This window comes from Orbicella franksi, chromosome 6 (assembly GCF_964199315.1).
Source record: "Orbicella franksi chromosome 6, jaOrbFran1.1, whole genome shotgun sequence".
NCBI classification, from domain to species: Eukaryota; Metazoa; Cnidaria; class Anthozoa; order Scleractinia; family Merulinidae; genus Orbicella; species Orbicella franksi.
Genome location: NC_138150.1, coordinates 16,686,656 through 16,707,576, shown reverse-complemented (window position 1 = coordinate 16,707,576; position 20,921 = coordinate 16,686,656). Strand labels below are relative to the sequence as shown.

Sequence of the window (20,921 nt, the reverse complement as noted above, 5' to 3'; positions counted from 1 at the left end):
TGGCCAACCATATTTCTGCTCTTGTTGCCCATACTTTCTTTAGCTCGTGCTGGGATTCTGCTTGGTTCACGATCACGTTTAAAAATACGAAGACGCTTCTGAAGATGCTTTTTATCAAGTTGAAGAGTTGATAGCTTCGGTTGATGGCTCCTTTGGTATAACATGATTCATGATTCACTCAAAATGTTCGCTCGTAAATTGATCTCTCGTACGGCTTGCAGCGACCCGTTCCGAAAACGCTTAACGTCCTTTAGTGTTGGTCTACCTTGAACGGTGTGTTCGTTTATGTTTGATTTCATCGCCCTAGAAATCATGGAATCCGTGCTAACTTTTCTCGACGACAACCTCTGTAAATTCCATGTGCTGTAAGCATGCACAGGTGGCGCATGAGCTTTAGAGACCAAACGGCGATTTGTGACTGAACGTGGAAAAAAAAAACGGAGCCTAAATTTAAACCCAGGCCTTACTACCTGGGTAATAACTCGATTTGTAGTTGTCTGATAAACAATGAACCAACGTGCTTAGCATTCACTGTCCAGTTTCGAAATGTTCATCATTTGTTAAGAGCAGATTACTTCAATGTTGACTGATCGAAAGCAACATCGCAATTAGGTGTCCGTCAGCGAAAGTGTCAAACGACATGACTCACGGAAAACTGACGCCCAGGGAAAGTACAATAACGAAAACAACGCGGGGACAGGGGAGAGGAATCCGACACGGAACGCTGGAGATGCGCTGACTGGAATTGCATGATGAGTTGTGGGTTGGCCCAGGGTTCGGTTTCAGCATAGTGTTTGGGGTCAGCCAAGATTGAGCGTTGGCCAGACGAGGAACAAAGGAGCAAAAAGAACTAACACAAGGGGAATACCTCGACCTTCTCTTCACTAGAAAGTCCTTTATGTTGACTAGTCAACGTTTATGATTTGTTAGTTACAAATACTACTCCTCCTCACGAAGTGCTACACACTGCTTTTAATAGAAGTTCAGATAATTTGGTGGAACATAACTGAGTATACATAATAAGTTATAATACATCAGGCCACTTCCTTGAGTTTGCTTTTGTCTCTGTAAGCGAACGCGAGACTGCTCCTCTTCGTGTGAAACATTCAGCATAAGGCCTCGTTCTGCAACAGGGACAAGAGGTATCTTGATAATGTCTGGTATTCCCTCCTTTTTTCGCGGTGGCGAGGACAAGGGCGAACACACCATCTTCTTCTTGGTAAACTGATACCAACAGTTATATAATCATGTACTGTTAGTCGAAGATCACATTCAAGAAACTATCCAGTTACATCCCTGTAAAGTCGGACAATAGGTAGTTTAACTCGGCTTGCAGAGTGGACATTTTACGTTAGGAGATTTGGATTACAACGATGGTTACTCAAAGGTGGTCTAGCTTGTATATCGTCTAGAATCCCATTCCAACTGCAGTTTTAAAAACCTGCTGAAGGTCCAGACAACTGCCTCACCCTTATTTTCGCGATAATCTTTGAAAAAATAAAGCACGAGAGGCAAGAATAAACCAATTTCGATATATTAAAATTCAGCCTAAAACAATAGACCTCGGCACGAGGCTCTGGGGAATAAACTCCACAAACTCTTTAGTTATTCCCCGGAGCCCCGTGCTGAGGTCTATTGTTTTAGGCTGAATTTTAATATATCGAAATTGGTCTATTATAAAAACAAGTAGTGATGTCACTTGGCCTGATTTTCAACCTCGTTCCCATGGCTATATGTCTTCAGAAAGGTCCTTGGAACGAGGTTGGTTTTCTTCTGCAGTTTGGTTTATTGCTAATTTTCTAGTCAATCTTACAGTATACAGTTTTCACGCAAGTGTCGCCTTTACTACGCTCTGCGATTAGTTCGAAAATCTCGCATCACCTGAACAACCAATCAGACGCAAAAACAAAACCCAAACGCGACTTGGTCACATGGGTTTTCCCGCGCTTTGCACCAATTACTTGGATTTGCTTCGTGTTCTCATTGGCTATTCGTGCTACTTAAGTTTGTTATGATTGGCCATTGTAATTCCTTGGGGTTTGGTTTTACTAACTTCAATAGCAAAACCGCTCTGGTCTATTTGCACGCTCTATGTTAGTTTTATTCTAGCATATGACATCAGATAAATACAAAATGAAACCTCGAAGATGACCTCTGCCGCCATTACAAAGGTGTGGTAAGGGAATACTTAAGTATTTACAAAGATTTGAGATAGTCTGCCAAAGAATTTTTAGCCCAGGTCACAAACTCTTCATACTCCAGTAGACCGTCTTTATTTTTGTCAAACATTGCGATCAGTTCCTCCGCCTCCTCGTTAGTAAGCACCTCTCCGAACGTGGTGACCACGTAACGCAATTCTTCAGCAGAAATATAGCCATTTCCGTCACGGTCAAACACCCTGAGGACACAACAACAAAAGGCCATTGTAAAGGAGGACTTAAATTGCTTATCTGGTAACCTCCACGTTAAATGTCATGCTTAAAAAAACTTATTTCGCTTAAACTGATCCGCGACTCACGCGAAATAAGTATTTTGCGTGACAATGAAACAGGATAAGACAGGCAGTGAGCAAATAAATTTTAGATATGGGTCGCGTAGTTCCTATGTCTTTCCTCAAGTTGGAAAGGTTTCATATATGGTTTAATTCCCAGAGTTTTCTACTACATATTTGGGATGCACTGCAAAAAGAAAATCTTAAAAAATAAGGATACCAGCCCTCCAACAGCCCCCTATTCCCCTCGAAATCCATCACCATCACCAACTCTCCGTGTATAATGAGAACTATTTCTTCCACCTACTAACTTCAATGCGGGATAAATTAACAACCCTGCCCTAACTCTGGGACGACTTTGGTAGAAGAGTTTTCTAAGATAACATTTGAAAAAAGCTTTTGCACTTCTGTAGTGGTGCTTGAAGCTTCTAGAATAAGACTTGTTGTAAACAGTAACCTAGAAATTGCTTTTAGAGAGCATGCTGCCGGCCAAAGCAGGCGAATGTCTGTGGCTTGATGAAGAGAACTAGACCTCGTTCCCAGGGTCTCTTTTCTTCCACGGAGCGGTAAGAAGAGAGAGTAAGAAGACCCTGGGAACGAGGTTGCGAGGCAATTTCGGGCTGATACTACAAGACTGCCTAAAATTGCCTCACATTCATGCAGGGTTGTATTGTAATGCAAATGAGAAAACTTACAGCTGAAGTTAACGTGAAAATGGTTATTAAAATACGGTTACACGGTTACTTTGTCCCGTGAAACCATTTCAACAACAGTTAATCTCCAAAAAAGTTGTTTTTGGTTTTCTTATAGGTAAGCATTTCATAATAATTGTTTAACACATTTCAAATTAAGCCTCGACAGCGATGAAGATAACATTCCTCCTGACCGAAGCAGACAGTTGATGACATTTGTATACACTACTGGTTTCTCAGAACCAACAACAAAGGAAAAATATTACCTCCAGCAAGGAGGACAAAAACCGTCGTCTTAAGGATTCGGAACAGTATTGCCTAAACTGATCATTGCATAAAAGCCTCTTCATTTCTTACAAGGTGTGAAAAGCTCTGAACAGTTTCCTTCGGTGTGAAAGGTGCTTTTCACACCAATATATCATCATCTGTTGTATTGTTTGAACCATGACTGTAGTTTTGAATTATCGTCCTTGAAATTGGCACTTGAAATTATTCCCAATATTAAAATGATTACTTTACGACAGGAGTTTGAGGGGTTCAAAGTTTCCGGTTTCTTATGTCATGACCGTATTGTATATTTTAACGGCTAAGTGTAAACAAGCTACAAGGGATGCACAAAGACTAGATACGGATATTAAATTGCAGACATTTAAAACAACTCCGATGTTAACTTGGCAATAAACAGGTGAGGAATATCGCGAAATTTCCTGTAAATTTTCAAGTGCGTCGGCGGAAAGCACATTACTCGTCAACACTGTACATAAATGTGGGAGTTGATATTGTCTTTAAGGTTTGTTTTTCCTTACAGTGTAATTTTTTTGGAAATCACTTTTGCTGTTTTCATGCACCCCGTATCGTATCAGTTCTTGGCCAGTACGTCATAAGAAAATTACAAAAACATTGTGATTCGTACGAAACGTTGTATTTCTTGATGATCAAAGACCTCCCATGCCCCCTCCACTGAAAAACAACCATGGCTAAATTAGCGGAGGCAGGTGGCGCGGAAGTCTAACACGCAATATTAAGAATGATTCCGTCGTTAATTTGAATACACTCCTTGTTTTCTATCACTTCTAACAAAAAAGGTTCAAAGAAAAAAACCACTTCGGTGTAGGCGTTTCAAATCAAGTTTACAATCCACTTCGAGGAGGGATGAAGTACTTAAAATTCACACTTGTATCTGGTCGGATAAGATTTCACTTTGTGATCGATTTAATCGTTTTGAACTCTTCTGTTACTCTCCGGACAAACCAAAAATCCTTCAGTGCATAAATTCACTTGAATTAAAAAACAAATAAATGTTTTAAAAAGATCCATATACCCGGCAGGGATTTCAAAAATTCAACTTGCGTTCAGTGGCATAATTATGCGACAGTATACTGACATATGAGAAGTCGTATAATTCACAGCCAGTGCTTGACATGCAAAACTTTTCAAATTGCTTTTATGGCGCATGGCCTTTAAGCAGGTTTGTTTGAAATCCTTAATGTGTCTGTGAACTTGGCGTTTTTACCGCGGTGTAAAACGCAAAACCTATTTGAAAATGTTTCTTTTTTTTGTAGCGAGCATTTTGATTCAAATTCAGACTGGTTCTTGAGCAGTTTAATTTCTTGCGCTTTTGGTTTTAACACATTTCACAGTAATGATCATGTGGTTTAACAGCCAATATTTGGCTCGCTTTCAATATCAAGCCGCCTTACTATCCAGTGCTCAGTGTAGTTTAAGAAACGAATGCAAAAAGATACAAAGTTAATAAAGAAAGAAGTTAAATTGCGACTTTGTCATCGTAGTCAGATAAAATAACGACAGGACCTTTGTGTAATTTCGCTTGATCCTACCCAGCGCAATTAATTGCTGCCGTATGTTGAAATAAAATGCATTTTTCTCTGACGGTTGAATTTTGTGAGGTAAAGTTTACACTGATATTTAACTTAGACTATAGTAGTTTTTGAGAAGGAAACTACAACGCTAGAGTCAGAGAGAATTCTTTCTTTCTTACCTAAAAGCCTGTCTCAAATTTTGTTCCATGTCGTCCTTTGAACAACCCTCGAAATGTTTCGCCATGGAAATGAACTCCTGGAAATCGATCACCCCGTCCTTATTTTTGTCAAATTTCTTCAAGGTTTCCTGAATTTCGTGATTGCTGGCGTTGAAGCCGATGGCGCGAATCAGGCTGCCGAATTCCGCCTGATCGATTTGGTCGTCATCATTTCTGTCAAAAATGTTGAAAGCCGTTCGCATGATGTGCAGTTCCTCGCTAGTGAGTTGCGATATTTCCACCGTCATCGCGTCGCGTCGAACGCTGAGACCATCGGTGTTAGATGCGGGAAGCGAGAGACTCCAATGCCGCCGACAAGAGGGCAGTTAACAAGTCGTATCACTCTTGCGTGCTAATTGCGTTACAAACCAGAAATCGCTATTCTCAAAATCCTTAAAGATGTTCTGCGTTCCCTAAAGAGCAAATCGAAGAAAAACAATTTTTCTTCCGAGCGAAAAGTTTTAAAGTGTGCCAGGGATCCTCAGCGCCAGATTAAAACAAAACGCATTGCCTTCAGGCGGAAGGTGTTGTTCGGAAATTCCCAACTAACATGCGATCCTATAATCAACAGCGTTTCCATACCAACCGCCCGAAGTGGTTTTTGTCTAGGTCATTTCAGGATGATCGCCCGCCGATTGAAATAGAAAATATTTGCGATACATACAGCCCACGGGGCACCACTATATTCAAAACCAAGTAAACAGCTAATATCTCGATAGAGGCTTTCAGACAATGGATTGTTGGGCTGATAAAGCGAAGCGCCGCGTTTTAATGGTTTAATTTAGCAAAGGAACTACGTAGGCAGGGGTTGATATTAACTACACTCAGCAGACGATCTCCTGTTGTATTTCATAATAGGACACAACACAATGGCGTGCAAGCGTGCAGACAGATAGTGAAGCATTTTAATCTCGGTTTTTGAGAACAGCCTACTCGAGGTTCAATTTCAATTACAGTTCTAAGACAGAATTACTACTATGACAGCTGTCACCTTAAATGACGCGCGAATTTCCATGACAACTGGAAATACAATGGCTTGATAAGTTGGGCAGATTATATTGCCTGCCATTAAACGAAACTGCAGATTCACCTGTAAGATAAAACGCGAGTAAAAATGATCAGGTGACTCATTCAAATGCGAAAACGTGCTTTGAAAACTTGCTTTCTTTTTGTTGTAATAGATGGACATGATTAAAGTTGTTAGGGAGATGTTAGAGAAGATTTGCTATCACGGTGATCTTGCTATCACAACGAATATCAAGTTTAGCGCGTTTAACTCATTATACCAAACCAAAACAGTGGATAAATTGATCAACAGAACAAGAGGTAGCGAGGGAGCCTTAAAAGTACTCTATAACAGGCACTTGTCACGACAGGTATGTTGCCGAGCAACCACTGTGAATACAAAACACTGCGGGCTCATTCATTTCTTGGAGAAAAGATTGCGAGAAAACTCAAAGCGATCCGTAACTGATTCATTGATCAGGACGAGCACAAGGTAAGTCTTTGCAATAAAAGAATGAAGGCAACCTTGTTTCCAAAGGTCTTTTCTCGCGCCCAAACCAAAGATGGGGACTTCCACCTACCAGCTGAAGAGTTTTAGCCAATCAAAATCTGTACAGAATGTAGCGTCATCATGATGCTTTGTCATTAATATGCGGGATAAGAGATGGTAATTGGAATGAAGGAGGGGAGGGTAGGGCTGGCAAGGTAAAGTGCAGCATCGTAAATCTCTATAAGAAATCAATATACCGTAAAACAGGAAGATAATAGAGTGAAGAAATCATCACCTAGAGAAAATAAGTTTGATCTATTACTAGATTCTCACAACTCATATTAAAGAGGAGTGAGTAGTAATCAGTTTGGAGAGTTTCTCATCTAAGATTCAGTCACTTGTTTCTGAGGATAAGATCAAGTAAGTTCGGAACGTGCAAAGAAACACCCAGCTGATTTTCGAGAACAAATTGTACAGAAATTTGCATGCATTCAAGAAAAAAAGAACGAAAAAAGACTCGAGAAGTGTCGATAATTTCCTCAAGTTTTCGCCATGTTAGCTTCAATGTAAATAGGAGAAATTGAATTGTTTGGCGAAACATTATAAGGATTTGCATCAGAAAAGAATTAAGCTAAAGGGCAGGGACTTTGAAAATAAAATGAGCTTTAAGTCCCAGTGTATTTTGCACTGCTGCGCTATAAATAACAACCTTGTAAATAAACAAACAAATTATTAAAATTGGATAGAAACTGTGCGGTTGATCAGTTGGCTATTTGTTAAGCGACGCCGAGGAGTTAGTGAAGCCGGAAGAACCGAGAACAAATTTTGTTTGTTCTTGGTGGTCTCGCAATTAGTTAGTTATGAAATTTCTATATATTATGCGTTTTAGGTAAGTTAAACAGTAGCGTTTGGACAGACTGACGAAATGTATGCGTAAAACATCAATAAGAATCGTCGTAAAAAAACGCATAAAATTAGCAAAGCCGGCTGAGAGTGTAGCCGAGTCAGGTGGAATTTGTGTCAAAATTTCAACTCTTTTTATAATAATTTTTCGGCTGGAGATGTACATTCCTGTTTTTTAACGATTTAGTCTTAAAATGTCCTTTCTATCAGTTTAAAACACAAAATCATTCTGAAGCGATGTACTCGTCAACAACACTGCCTGGAGATGGAAAATTTCAGGTTGCCTTCGGATGTGAATATGGGATATTTTAAGCATTTTCTGGTATTTTAGCCTTTCTCAGTCTTGGAGTTATTCTGAAAAAACTTTCTAGCATTTCAAAGAAGTATATACGCTTTCCGGCATGCTACAAAGAGAAAATGAAACCAAGAAGTAGCAATAAAGTAATAAAATAATAGCGAAAAACACAAACAGCAAAATTAAATATTATGTTGAAAACTGACAAACGGAATAAAGAATGTTTCATTAACTGCAAAATGTTTTTCATCTTGGCATTCCCCAAAGGCAAATAAACGTAATTAATTATTTATTCGCTTAACACAAAAATAGACATGTTTACTTAATATTTTAACTCGAACACTATCTTTTGTATGTCGAGGAAACCAGAAAGACGTGAACTGTGCGAGATTTTGTCAATATTAATTGTGTGAGATATGCTGATTAAAAGGAAGAACGCATATTAATCCAAAGTAAAACGCTGAAAATATTTTGTAAAACAGTTATGAGTAATGTTACCCACGAAAAAACTTATTAATTCCGTCTTCTTCCGTAACTGAGCTTTTCTTTCCAAAAATAGCTTGGTTACGCTGTCAAGCAGATGGCAAGATCCGTCCTGTTAAATTAATGGCGAACTGTAAAATTATCCCTTTAATGAAGCACAGAGAACATTAACTATTATAAGAAAGTGCCAATTCGGCGGCTAGATGAAAGTTCGGCTTTAGAAGAGTTCGACTTTTTTTTCTGTTGCTTTTCTCTTTTCGGTGTCGCTGTTATGTCTTGTTGTGACTGGCAAAAACAGGTTCAACCATTAGCAGCCGCTAAAAACACGAAGGGCCTTCTAAGGTATTACCAAATTGAGTTGGAACTGCCAATTTCATTTAGAAATTTCAACCCTGATCGATTAATTTATTAGTGCCGCAATTGGTCTAAATTGAAAATATGGTATAAAACAAATCACACGCTAGTACAATGCGGACACCAAAACGAGCAATTTGGGTCCGATGCGAATAAATTAAGGCCTGTTGAAGTGTATAAAATTAAACAAATTACTTCTCGTCGGACTGTCACAGCTGACAATCAAAGTATTTTTAGCATTTTATGGAGTGAAACTGCAAATGCAAACAGCCATTTGATCCCAAGAAGCGGATGCCCCGTCATTTACTGCTGTGTTATCGGACCACGTTTGGCGCCCGACTCGTGAGTTGCTCTGAGCCAATCAACATGCGCGCTTTTCAGGAGTGAAATTATGTATTGTAAATGTTGTCAGACGCGAAGAAAAACAACTAAAAGATCTGAGGACCAGCTGAATCGATAACCTTTTCGTGCCTCTCTCGTGCAGTTGAACGCAGCACAGATAAAGCGAGACCTTCATCGAGAAATGGCCGCCGCAGACGTGAAACAGATGTCTTTCAAGCAAGCGTTCACCGTGTTTGACCGCGACCAGACGGGAGAAATCGACAGCGACGACTTTCCAACGGCGGTTCGCTCTCTAGGCTACAACCCGACCAACAGTCAAGTGGAGGATGTTCTTAAAGCTGCCAACAAGGGCGAAAAAGATAAAATTAATTTTGAAGAATTTGCTGACATGTTAGCAAAGTTTGACGCAAGCACCAAGGACGATGCCGAAGAATCTCTTCGCGAGGCTTTCAAGTGAGTATGAATATTTTTTTAACTGTAGGGTTTCCAAATGTTTTTTAATGTATGTTTGCAAGCGGATTTAGCCTTTTATTTCCGTAAAAAAAAAACTGTGTTGAAAATCAGCACTGCACTAACGCCCCATGATTGTGAATATATTTTCTCTGCGGATTATTAAACACAACCGTAAAATCTACCAATGGTCGAATTGGCCATCCTTTGATTTTAAGCAGCAAGACTACTCAAAAGTCAGCTTTCGAAGAAAAATAAAAATAATACATCAGCCTTTACACTTAGCTTGGAGGTACTTTAAAAATACGATACGACGGAGTGGGTAATTTCTACTCAGTGTTTTGTCTTGTGCACTTCAGCGCTTGCAGTTAGCTCTTCGTGTCTGGTTTCGGACACGTCTGACTCAACATGATTCAGCTTAAATTAGCTAGCGCTTAAATTTGTCTAATGAAAAACCTTCATCACGAACGAACCTTCCGACAAATATTGGCTCATTGTTGGCCCTAACTCATGGATTCAACTTTAGCTCATTTGCCCTTTAAAACGGTGGGCGATACCGAAGTTATCGCAAGCTGTTACGAGATTCATTTCCCACCAGCAGCATTAGCCGTCTAAAATATACAGATAGGAAAAAATCTAGATATTATAACTAAATGGTGAAATAAGTAAAGCTGAGGGGTTTTTCTTCTCCAGATGCTATCTCTGTCCTTTTGGGGAGGAAGTCGCTTAATTGACCTTTCTAGTTGAATTTCTAAGTCAGGACATAATATTTAGGAGTTCGGGTATTAAAAAATATATATTTCAACCGAAAATATAAATTAAAATGTATGCACGTGCGAGCTGCATTTGATTGCAATATTCTTTTTTTTTTCCAGTCCTCTTTTAAGATAACTAATTTATCTTTGCAACATGCCAACGACAACTTAGGAAAATTCACGCAAAGGTGAAAAAGGAAACAAAACTGCCTTTACGTTAGCTAGTGCCTTCGTCGCGAATTTGCCTCGAGCTTAGTTTTTTAGCAGTAGCTTGTGTGACAACGGTACTGCTTGACAACTAGAAAAGCTCAACGATAAATAAACACAGCTTTCTCGGCCTCGTTTGCATTGGATCCACCTGCCAAGTAACTTGACAGATGGGTTTTTTTAGAATAAACACATTAACCTCCTCTGCGAGCGTCGCAACAAATTACATAATTCGTTCCACTCTTTTTTGTCTAAAAATGACAACAAATGAGAAAAAAATAAATTGAAACACTCTAGTCGCTGGCTTGTCGAAAATTTGGTAATTTTGGAGGCTTTAGTTTGAATCCAGTGGTGACCCGTGGTTAACACTTCTATTTTTTACTAGCAAATTCACACAAAACGGGAAAATATAAATATATTTAAGTTATATATAAATAACGTTTCTGCAAAACCAACATACACATCCGAAAAGCAAGACGCTTCTATAACTTCACCTGGTTCATATAGAATTCCTTTTCAAGAAACAAACAGTACCACACATTTTAGCTTGTGCCAAGCTCGACAAAGCTCCATCGATATTTTATTTTTCCGGCAGTACAGAAGGCAGTGTGCGCAGGCTAAAAATAGCTTTAAGCGGTTGGAACTCTGTTTACATGAAAAGAGCAAAACTGCAGTGCCGCTGTTACTCAGCTCTCGACACGAGAACACATTTTCAGTAAGAAAGTTAGTTTCCAATCATTCATAAAATAAGCACGAAAGCTACAGATTATGCAAAGTGCTGTTTATCTGTGTTTCGCAGCAAGGTTCTGCAGGGAATTCGCACCTGCTTTCGAATCGCTTTGAATTGTGAATATCGAACGTGTTAATTGAGCAGCATTATCTGCGAAAAAACTTAAGACAAATTCCGAAAAGTATACACAAGTCGATCGTCATAAATTTGAGAAAAATCTCGAGTAAATAATAAAGAAATTTGAGACTCCAAACTCAAAGCCTTAACCCGTTTTCTTTTTTTCTTTTAAGATCATTTCCAGTTTCAAGATCATTTCCGCCGGTCATGGAACATTTGCAGCGCTATTCATAACTTGCGCGTTTAAATATAGTGACAGCCATGAAGGATATCGCTATTTTAGGGTTCTGCTATAGATTTTTTTTTTCATTTTCCGCGATTACCTGCAGGATATACATACAAATCCGGAGCGCAACTAATTAAAACAGCTTACAATAATATTTACCTTATATTATAAAAGTCGCAAATATCCCATTGTCTAAATACTCGTTACCATAACAGTGCACTGTAAATAAGACGGGCGATAAGAATTTCGGATTTCATTAACAAATTCTAGGATATGCATTAGGAGACGACAGAATCGGCTCCCTGGTGGTCGTTGAAATTAGATTCCCAAGCATTTTTCACTCCTTTTTAGTCTGGAAAATATCCTTATATTATCAAAACGTGAATCAAGGTGTTACAACAATAAACCTCTCCGAAATACAGTCGCATAACGCCTGTATGTGAGTAGGTCGCTATCAGAAAACACCTCGCCTATTAATTATCACAAATATACGTTCTTGACCAAATTGTAACCATGAGTAGGTTATCGGCATGTTTTTAAAAATTTTCCTTGAACGTTATTAGGTAAAACGTTTTCATAATTGCAAAGAAGACTGTACTTATACAAGGAACTATGATTACCGTCCAGATAGAGGTCGCTTTAATTTACCGTTTTCCGACACACTGGTGTTAATTGTCCGGCAAGGCGAATTGTTTCCCTAACGGACCTAACGGATGGAGAAGCCCTTTCAAAATATTCAACATCCTTTCAATTTCCTTAAAAATGGCAGACTTCGAGAAAAAAACTGCCGACCAAAAATATACAAAGTGTTTCTTAAGCTGATTAGAATCGTCTTCTCCGCTCTCATTGAGATCAGCTAAAAACTCGGGACTGTGAAGTCGGCCCGTAATGACGAATTATACTTTAAATAATGACAAAAATTGGGCAAAAAATGACCCGTGTACAATTTTAAGGCTCCGAATAATGTTACTAGCAGCTGTAGGCACTTCAATTTCGAGAGACTAAAACAAGAAGCCTAACCTCGTGGCGAATCTAGACAGAGAAAAAAAACATTGTGGCCATATTACTCCGGTCCACATGACGATTAATAGGCCCTTTGCACGATCTGGTCACATGCAGACTTTTCACAGCCTCTCTATTTACGCACGCGAAAGAAAGAGCGAGCGAAGCGAGCAAGAAGAATAGAGATTTTTTTATTTTGTCTTCCGTTTTGCGCTGGCGTCCAGTTATCTCGTGATTCTATCCCCGAGTACGATCAAATAAAAATACGAGAAAATAAAGGGCTGTGAATAGTCTAGTCACATGGTACGGAATTAATTAGGCTGGGACGCAAGTTACCCAGTGGGACTTTCAAAACAAAGGAAAGTCGGGCTGGACTGGTACGAGTTCCTTTGTTTTGGAAGTCCCACTGTGTAACTTGCGTCCCCGCATAATTAATTCCGTACCATGTGACCAGATCGTGCAAATGGCCTATTAAATTCCAACTAAGAGCCTTGCCCCATTCCCTTCAGTAAGAGCCTGGTAACAAGACTAATCATCGACTTGTGTCATTTCACAGGAAATTCGACCGTGATGGCAACGGCTACATATCCCCGGATGAACTTCTGTATGTGGTGTGCAACAGTGGCGAGAAGTTGAGCCGAGAGGAAGCGGAAGAACTCATCAGCATGTTTGACAAAAATGCAGATGGTCAGCTCTCGTGGGAGGAGTTTGTAGAGTTCTTCAAGTGTGACAGAGAGGCCCCGGAAGCTAACATGTGCATCCCTGAAGAGGACCTCACAAAGGAAGATACACGTACATGACTTAAAATTTAATTTTTTTAAAAGTTCACTCGTTTTTGAGTTGTCACATTAAAAAGGGGGTTATGTCACACAAATTTTTTAAATGCTACACAACATTCCGAATAGATCATTTTAAAGTTTTGTGCTCAGTGGTCAGGCCTTTGAACAGAAACGAGGCTAGAGTTGACTTTGCCATGATAAAAACCTCGTTACTTTTCAAATATATATTGTTCTGTTCTATGGTAAACCTCGCTTTCATGCAGAGGCTAGGTTACGTTTCACACAACTGTAAAATGGTCTATTGCTTGAAAGAGAAAAGTGCTAAGAAGTTCTTTTTGGTTCAAACAATTCAAGGAGTTGGCTACCAAGTTGAAACAATACGGGAATGTTTCATATCTTTCAACAGAAGAAAAATCGTGAAGAAAATCAGTTGCCCATCTTCTGAATCTTTGACAAACGTGCGAGTCATTCGCTGCAATATGGCTGAGAACTTGGAAAATATCTGTTTAGTAGGCAGAGGAACATCAGAAACATCACGTGCACCACAAAGCATAGGCATAAAACATATGCAACGCACGCAGGCGCAGTGGGAGCAGTAAGGAGCTCAGTCACGGTATTTTGAGTTATTTTGGCCAGTTTCAAACTCACCTTTACATTGAAGGAAACCTGAAAATATATAATAGTTTACTAAGATAGAAAAACACCAAAGAGATAATCATCAACCATAAAGGAACAGGGATGGTGAAGGATGGAGAAGATTAACACGGATTAAAAACGACGAACTTGAATAATTTAGGCACAAACCGTGACGTAGCTCTGTTAAGTAGCACCTTTTTGTTAGGAGATTTTCCAAGCAAAAGGCGTTAATTATCAACATCTTACTGCGTCAGTGTGTGTCGGCTTATGCTCATGCTTATGCACTAGTAAAAACCAGCTTAAAGAAACGATGATCAGTTGAGTTTCTGCGCTTACTGTTCGTTTGCAATAACAAGTTTTGGTACACAGGGGCGTGGCCTGGAAGATGCCAATCAAGTATAAAATTGCCTTTCGGTTACAATCGTTACTGTTGTTAATATTCGCTTAACGTATTCTTCGAGGAAGGGCCTACTAAAAGTATGAGTGAGAGATTCTTTCTTATTATGTTGATATTACACTCTGATTTGAAATGTTTTAATCAAGGGCGTCTAAGTTGGGGCCATACTTTCTATGGGTAACGTTTTTTAAAAGCTTTATTTCTGCAACTGAAATTCTGTAAATAAATGTTACATAACCCTTTTTAATGTAATTCATAGCTTGCTAGATCGACATGACGTGTTTTCTCGCTGTTCATGATCATTTGTCTTGAACGTTCTCTGAAAAGGGACATCAATTTGTACCATTTTATATTTCTTTAGTTGCTTTCTTTTAAGAAGTAACACGTTATAAAACCGGGGTTTCTGAAACCAACTGATTTCCACGGAAAGTGCAACAGTTATTCTGTTACTATTTGTTATTATACACTGTATGTGTGTAGTGTACAACCAAAACCAACCTTTTTCTACCAAAAGGTACGGAAACTACAGCAACTGAATCCAAGCAACATAACCAATTAATTTACCGCATATACCGTTGACTCTCGCTTATAAACACCCACGGAATTAAGAAGATCTCAAAGGAGTGGTGGCTTCTACCACTAACTGTTAATTTCTTCACCACGTCAGCTAATTCATTCACCTCGTCAGCTAATTCCTGGTTGTATAAGCGAGGATTTGACGCTAAAAAGAAACTCGAGGAAGTATACTCGAATGAAAGGAGAATTAAAGAAACAATGTCTTTCATTTCATCATAATTTTGAGCAGAAAAATGTACCTAAATTACAGTATACTTAGTTGTAAGGATTTAGCAAGGTGGAACAATAACAGGAACTCCGACGTTCAGAAGTGATGACTCGCATTACTTTGAAATTTCACGCAGTTATGCTTTGAGCTTCGCGAAATCATAATGACGCTATTATGCATTTATTTTAAAAATGACTGCCACAGAATATTTTTTGTTTGTACAACATTCCTTTACATTTTAAATAACAAAATCAAAGCTTGTAATGTAAAGCAATAAAATAAACTTAAGAGTGTTAACAGAAGAATTAGCGTGTCAGTCTACTCGGTGAGATAACGACAAAAGCTTACAAGAGATGATCAGAAATTAATTTCTCCCGAGATATCCATACAGGACCAAGCATGCATGTCGAGGAAATAAACAAATTGATCACCGAAGAGAAATTACTATTGAATACAAACCTCTCACAATTTCTCAACTAGCGCTACAAGCGTAATCTAGAAACAGGTACCAAGAATCAGTAGTATTACAGCTCTCCAAAACACACGTAAACTCAACAAATATATTTTGGAGCACCTTCTAAAACACATGGGAGAAATTAAACCTAAGATTTTGCGTTTGGGCATCTTTTCAAGCTTCTAGTTGTTTTGCAATATTAAGGAGAGAGTTTAAACCATGGCCTTTATAGGAAACCTTTTCACGAACTTTCCATTGAACAGTTCCACACGAACGAATTTTGTAACACTTTCCATATACTACTAGTTCCTAGCAATTTGCCACCAGTTTGACATCAACTGGCAAAAGTAATAAAGCTAAATAGAGCTAAATAATACTACACCAACGCATTTCCCACCAGTTGGTTTCCCGCCATTTCAGCTACATCATACACTTTATAAACTATTCTCTTACTAAAAATGGCAAGCTACAAGCTACATTATAGTACCTAGGCAATTGAAAATCCTATACATCAATGGAAGACTTGCTGCCCAGTTCTGATTTGAAGGGATCTAATGCAGGCTTGACTTCCTCCTTAATGAATTTGGACACCTATAGTGGGACCAATAAAACAGGGCGTTAGATTGGAACAATTGGTTCTAGCCAATCACCATCAGCCTAAATGAATTTTGAACACATCTAGTGGGGCCGACAAAAGAGGGCGGTAGATTGGTTCAATTGGGTCTGGCCAATCACCATCAGCCATAATGAATTTGGACACCTGTGGTGGGACCAATAAAACAGGGCGTTAGTTTGGTGCAATTGGGTCTAGCCAATCACCATTAACCTTAAGCTTGAGTCTTCGTGCTCCTCACTCCTCCCCCATTAAATTAAAGCAAACCCTTAGTTACCTGCCGTGGTGCTCGTCCTGTGAATGTGCTGGCATCCAAGATGGCGTCTAACTGACTGTGAATTGGAGCAAAGTACTCACAGTTCTTGATCCTTTCAACCAAATCGTTATCTCCACCCTGCTCCTTGACAACCGCCCCAGATTCCTGGGACAGAACGCGGATCTTCTCGTGACAATCCTGTCAGATGTAAAATTGAAAAACATGAGAAGGAAAAATTATTCTTGATTGTCTTAGTGCATCACGAGCTAGCAACTTCAAAAAAACAACAACAATGGTCAAGAAACAACAAGAGCGCGTATTAGGCCTAAGCAAGAGGGTCTAAAATGGCCTTTTTTAATCCCACATCTCGCCACTATTTTTGGCTTAATCCCACCATCCCATTCCACTCAGGATATTTATCCCGATTCCGCGTTGTTAGAATTGCAGTTCTCCGCGTAACGTCCATAACGTATTATTTTTTTGTTTTCCATCCCGCAGCCCTCCGTCAATTTTACAACTATCCCGCATTCTGCCTGTTAAAATGAGCAAATCCCACTTATGCTGGAGTATTCTTATTCCCCATCCCGCCAATATCGCATCGCATCCCGACTCTATTTTAACTCTCATCCTCCCGCATCCTGCAACCCGCCAAACCTATGCTACACCAGCCAAAAAGGAAGCTGTTTATCAACTGACTATTCAAAGACATGTTGGTCAGGATCTGCGAGCGGAAGGACCAGGGAAGGCCAGGCTTACATTGTCGTGCAGGAGTCGCCATCCGCCCTGCTCTCTGCGCAACCCTGCACGTTACGATCACGATTGCATAAACATACCTGTCTATTTCCACCGGCCTTCACCATTGCCATTATAATGTTTTCAGACGCCATAAACGGTAACTCCTGACGAATGTGGCGGTCAATAACCTGCAGAGCAAAGAAACCACAAGAGATGGTTAAAAAAGGTTCAGTGCGCTGTTTGCTGCGTTGCCCATTTGTCTGTTTCGTTTGCCTGTTTCCTTGGTTGTCTAAAAATTGAATAATCAAAACATAGCACGTTTCAAATGCCATTCACAATAAAAGGTAATTAACAATCAATTAATGTTTACTTAAAATGGTTTTAACTTGAGTCTCGAAAGTCATTCGCATTTACTTCAGTTTTGCGCCACACTACGCTACACAGCTGGTTTAAAAAACGCGCGCCATTTTGTCATCCAATCAGAAGTCAGACCAGAACTAATCTTAACTCGTTGGCGCACGTTTTCCCGCGCCTCCCGTCAGCTACATGTGTTTGCCTCAAGTTTTGATTCGTTCACTTTACAGGAACGTTCATATCAAACAACTCAATATAAACGTGTATACGCACACAGACTCTGAGCAATCAATTTCTTTTTTCTTAGTCCGTCGAACGTGAAGAAAAAAAAACGCGAGGGAACACGGCGATGCGAAATCTGGGCGTTTTTTCTCGTTACATTACGAGGTAAGGAGAAGGAGGAGCTGCTTGAAATGTGATACGAAAATCATTTTAAGCATCATGAATGAACAACAATTATGGTTAATTATTACTAGAAAGAGTAAGAAAAACACTTCGATCGTGTTTGAATGAGCAATGTCATAAACCAAGTCACCAAATGCACCGTACATTATATTACCACAGAAAAAAAAACATAAATAAGCAAAAGTAAACTAAAAGGGAACAAAAACTCTTGTCTACGTAAAACGGAAGCAAGAATGATTAATATCAGGAACGATCGTGAAAGATTACGAACGACAAAAACTGATACACTCTCAATTGTTCCATCGGCGACGTATCATTCAAAGACGTCTGGTTATTCGAGTCCAGTCGGTCGAGTGTTAAATGAACAGCAGCTGAATAAAGTTTACAAAAAGTGCTTATGTGTGGTGTTTTTCAAAGACGTTTCGGGAAAAAGCCTTTCATCAGTCGCAAATGTTGGGCGTTAGATGAAAACAAACGTAGCAGCTTTAGGAGCCAATCTCGTTCCTCGAGTCTTCGTTCTCTACTGTGCAAGCTTGACGAAACGAGCGACTCTGGAAAGTTTCGTTACAGGCTCGACTTGAACTGGTTTTAAAAACAATGGATATAAGCGGAAGTAGAACACCAGTGTCACGAATAAACCACGTGTCTGTCAGCCAGGCATGCGCAGTTCCACCTGAAGTCTGATATTTCGGACTTTAAACAGATCTTTCCGGGATCGCTCGTTTCCCGACCGCTGGTAAAGGGAAACGAAGACTCCAGATACGAGGTTGCGTTAAGAGCATGCGGTTTATATGACCGAATCACAAATTATCACGAACACGCGAGAGTCCTCGTCACTTTAGAGCAAGGCTTTTCTTATGTATCTCGTTTACCTCTCGATGTAAATGCCTTCCGTTCATAAATTACGATTCAGTTTTGAAGAATGTTTGTTCTTACCTTAGGATAAACCACCAAACCTTCTGAAACGTTCTGTAAAGTGCTAAGTATAATGTCAGCTGTAAGGAAAGCTTCTGCCAAGCTTATTCTCCTGCAAAACAGAGATTTCTCAGTGATTATTTACATGTTTCGATTTCTACTAGTTTTACCTCCGCCCAGAAGTGTAATTGGCACCATAATGTTTCTGCAAGGTCACAGTACGACCTCCCTCGGACCTCAAGGGAGGTCCGAGGTTATTTAAACCGTGTTTAAATAAAGATTATCTATCTATCAGGGACTGGGGCGAACCCCTAATCTAAACGAATTTCCTTTTGCAAAATACTTTTCTGTGCCTTAACGAAATTCAAGCACTGATCAAGAAGTAAGTTTGCTAGTCCAACAGCTCATTCTGTACATAAATTTCAGTTTCGTGTGACGTGGTTGCCACCCTGGAAGAAGTAAAAAAAATTCCTGTCCTTTCCCCAACCTTTAGTTTCAATATCCAGAAAACAAAGTTCATGGACCGAATAAGACTGACCATAAGAAAGCGGCTAATTAATGTTTTATATTTGCTGTAACACTCGTTACCGAAACCGGCAACAACCTTAGAGGTCCCTTAATCAGAGCTCTCAATCTCGAGTCCAGCAAGCGCGCTGTTAATTAAACCACGGTTCCTTCACAAGTTGTTCAGTGCGATGAACTAAGTCTCCCCCACGTTCATATGTTTTCAAATTTTTCGTTTTATTATTAGGTCTTGTACATCACCTGTTAGCACTGTCGTCCAGTGTCCTTTCCAGCCACTGTGTTGCGGCGGTCTGCTGTGCATCACCTACAAGCACCATTAAATGGCGGGCAAGACTGCAGCATCTTTCACTTCTCATTGGATTACGCTTGTATGGCATTGCACTTGATCCTTGAACACACACACAAAAAAATACATTAATAAAAGAGCAATTAAAAAAGTCATGCAAGGGAAAATGGACACGAGGTGCAAGGCATGGAGGGAAGACAGTGTTTAAATCTAAAATGAACACTATCAAAGTTACTCAGGTACCTCCTAAGGGTATTAATCCGACATGAACTCTTGTCAGAAAGAATTCAATGGGTACCTCCGTAGTTAAGGGGGTGCTTTTGAACTCAGTTTACCAGAAGTTCATTTATGAAATAAATAATCAATAAATCAATAAGACATAAATAAAGGAACGTCTGGGAATGTATGGAAGTGAAAAAAGGTGACAGTGGGCGTTAGACGAGTATCTGTAACCAAGTACAGAGGTATGCGTAAATGTAAATCTAGGAATTGCAATCTAAACATTTTAATCGTAATTTTAAATTTTTAGCAAAGTTAAATTTAAATACACGAGCCCACAAGCTTTTAGCTTTAATTATTATCGTGTTTAAATAAAGTTTATCTATCTATCTATCTATGCGGCGGATTTGGTTGAAAGAGATCGGGGAAGTGAGCATGCTGGGAAATCTGTAGGATAGGTTAGGATAGGAAGCCTTTATTTCAACACGATGAGTTTCAAAGCTAAAAGCTTGTGGGGTCGTGTATAAAATAAAAGAAAGACCTAATAACAACGTGATAATAAGTAAAAATTTAGAAACTACTGACCTTATAAGAACCTGATCTATATTTACAATATTTACACGTTATAAAACGTTCAAATATAAATAAAATTGTCATCACGATGCCGCACATTTGAGGCGGACACTACGTTGAATTTAAAATCTTTAAAATAACGCTTTGTTTTCAATCGTTTCAGTTTCCTCTGCTTTAACTGTGAAACTCCATGTTCATTAAAACTAACAGTGTTCCATAAGATAGAACCTCTATACGCGAGCGAGTCCTTCATATTGTAATGACATTGATATAGTGATTGCACGAGCTGAGGTGCGCGTGCTAAGATGTATAACGGTTGTATTTGAATGTATGTTCGCACAAGTTTGAAGAGAGACGGTTATGTGGCGAGAACGGAATGCGCAATGTACTCGTAATACAGGATATATAAG

At 39.4% G+C, this 20,921-nt stretch overlaps 3 protein-coding genes across 4 annotated transcripts in view; 1 reads left to right on the top strand and 2 right to left on the bottom strand.

Annotated features, from left to right (window-relative positions):
- Positions 1-2,196: 2,196 nt before the first annotated feature.
- LOC145490483 (neo-calmodulin-like) lies at positions 2,197-5,469 on the bottom strand. The gene is made up of 2 exons (XM_081469592.1): positions 5,183-5,469; positions 2,197-2,398 (listed from the first exon to the last, which is right to left on the bottom strand). The coding sequence occupies exons 1-2, from the start codon at positions 5,467-5,469 to the stop codon at positions 2,197-2,199; spliced, it is 489 nt and encodes a 162-aa protein (XP_081325718.1).
- LOC145491197 (adenylosuccinate lyase-like) overlaps positions 2,259-20,921 on the bottom strand; it is a 27,467-nt gene continuing 8,804 nt past the window's right edge. The window contains exons 8-13 of one of the 2 annotated variants that reach the window (XM_081470348.1): positions 19,674-19,821; positions 18,930-19,020; positions 17,333-17,422; positions 16,521-16,697; positions 16,118-16,221; positions 2,259-2,398 (exon numbers count right to left, since the gene is read on the bottom strand). In XM_081470348.1, the coding sequence (XP_081326474.1) occupies positions 16,135-16,221; positions 16,521-16,697; positions 17,333-17,422; positions 18,930-19,020; positions 19,674-19,821 (593 nt within the window). In that variant the 3' untranslated portion in view covers positions 2,259-2,398; positions 16,118-16,134. The other variant, XM_081470347.1, reaches the window with a different exon arrangement.
- On the top strand, positions 8,376-15,413 carry LOC145491199 (neo-calmodulin-like). Its single transcript, XM_081470350.1, has 2 exons — positions 8,376-9,546; positions 13,137-15,413. The coding sequence occupies exons 1-2, from the start codon at positions 9,275-9,277 to the stop codon at positions 13,378-13,380; spliced, it is 516 nt and encodes a 171-aa protein (XP_081326476.1). The 5' UTR covers positions 8,376-9,274; the 3' UTR covers positions 13,381-15,413.

What these genes read in the sequence shown, in the direction of transcription:
- LOC145491199 (XM_081470350.1), top strand. Translation starts at nt 9,275, where the DNA reads ATGGCCGCCGCAGACGTGAAACAGATGTCTTTCAAGCAAGCGTTCACC. An exon ending in TCTCTTCGCGAGGCTTTCAA is followed by an intron (nt 9,547 to 13,136) that starts GTGAGTATGAAT and finishes GTCATTTCACAG; the next exon opens with GAAATTCGACCGTGATGGCA.
- LOC145490483 (XM_081469592.1), bottom strand. Translation starts at nt 5,469, where the DNA reads ATGACGGTGGAAATATCGCAACTCACTAGCGAGGAACTGCACATCATG. An exon ending in AATTTGAGACAGGCTTTTAG is followed by an intron (nt 2,399 to 5,182) that starts GTAAGAAAGAAA and finishes TTGTGTCCTCAG; the next exon opens with GGTGTTTGACCGTGACGGAA.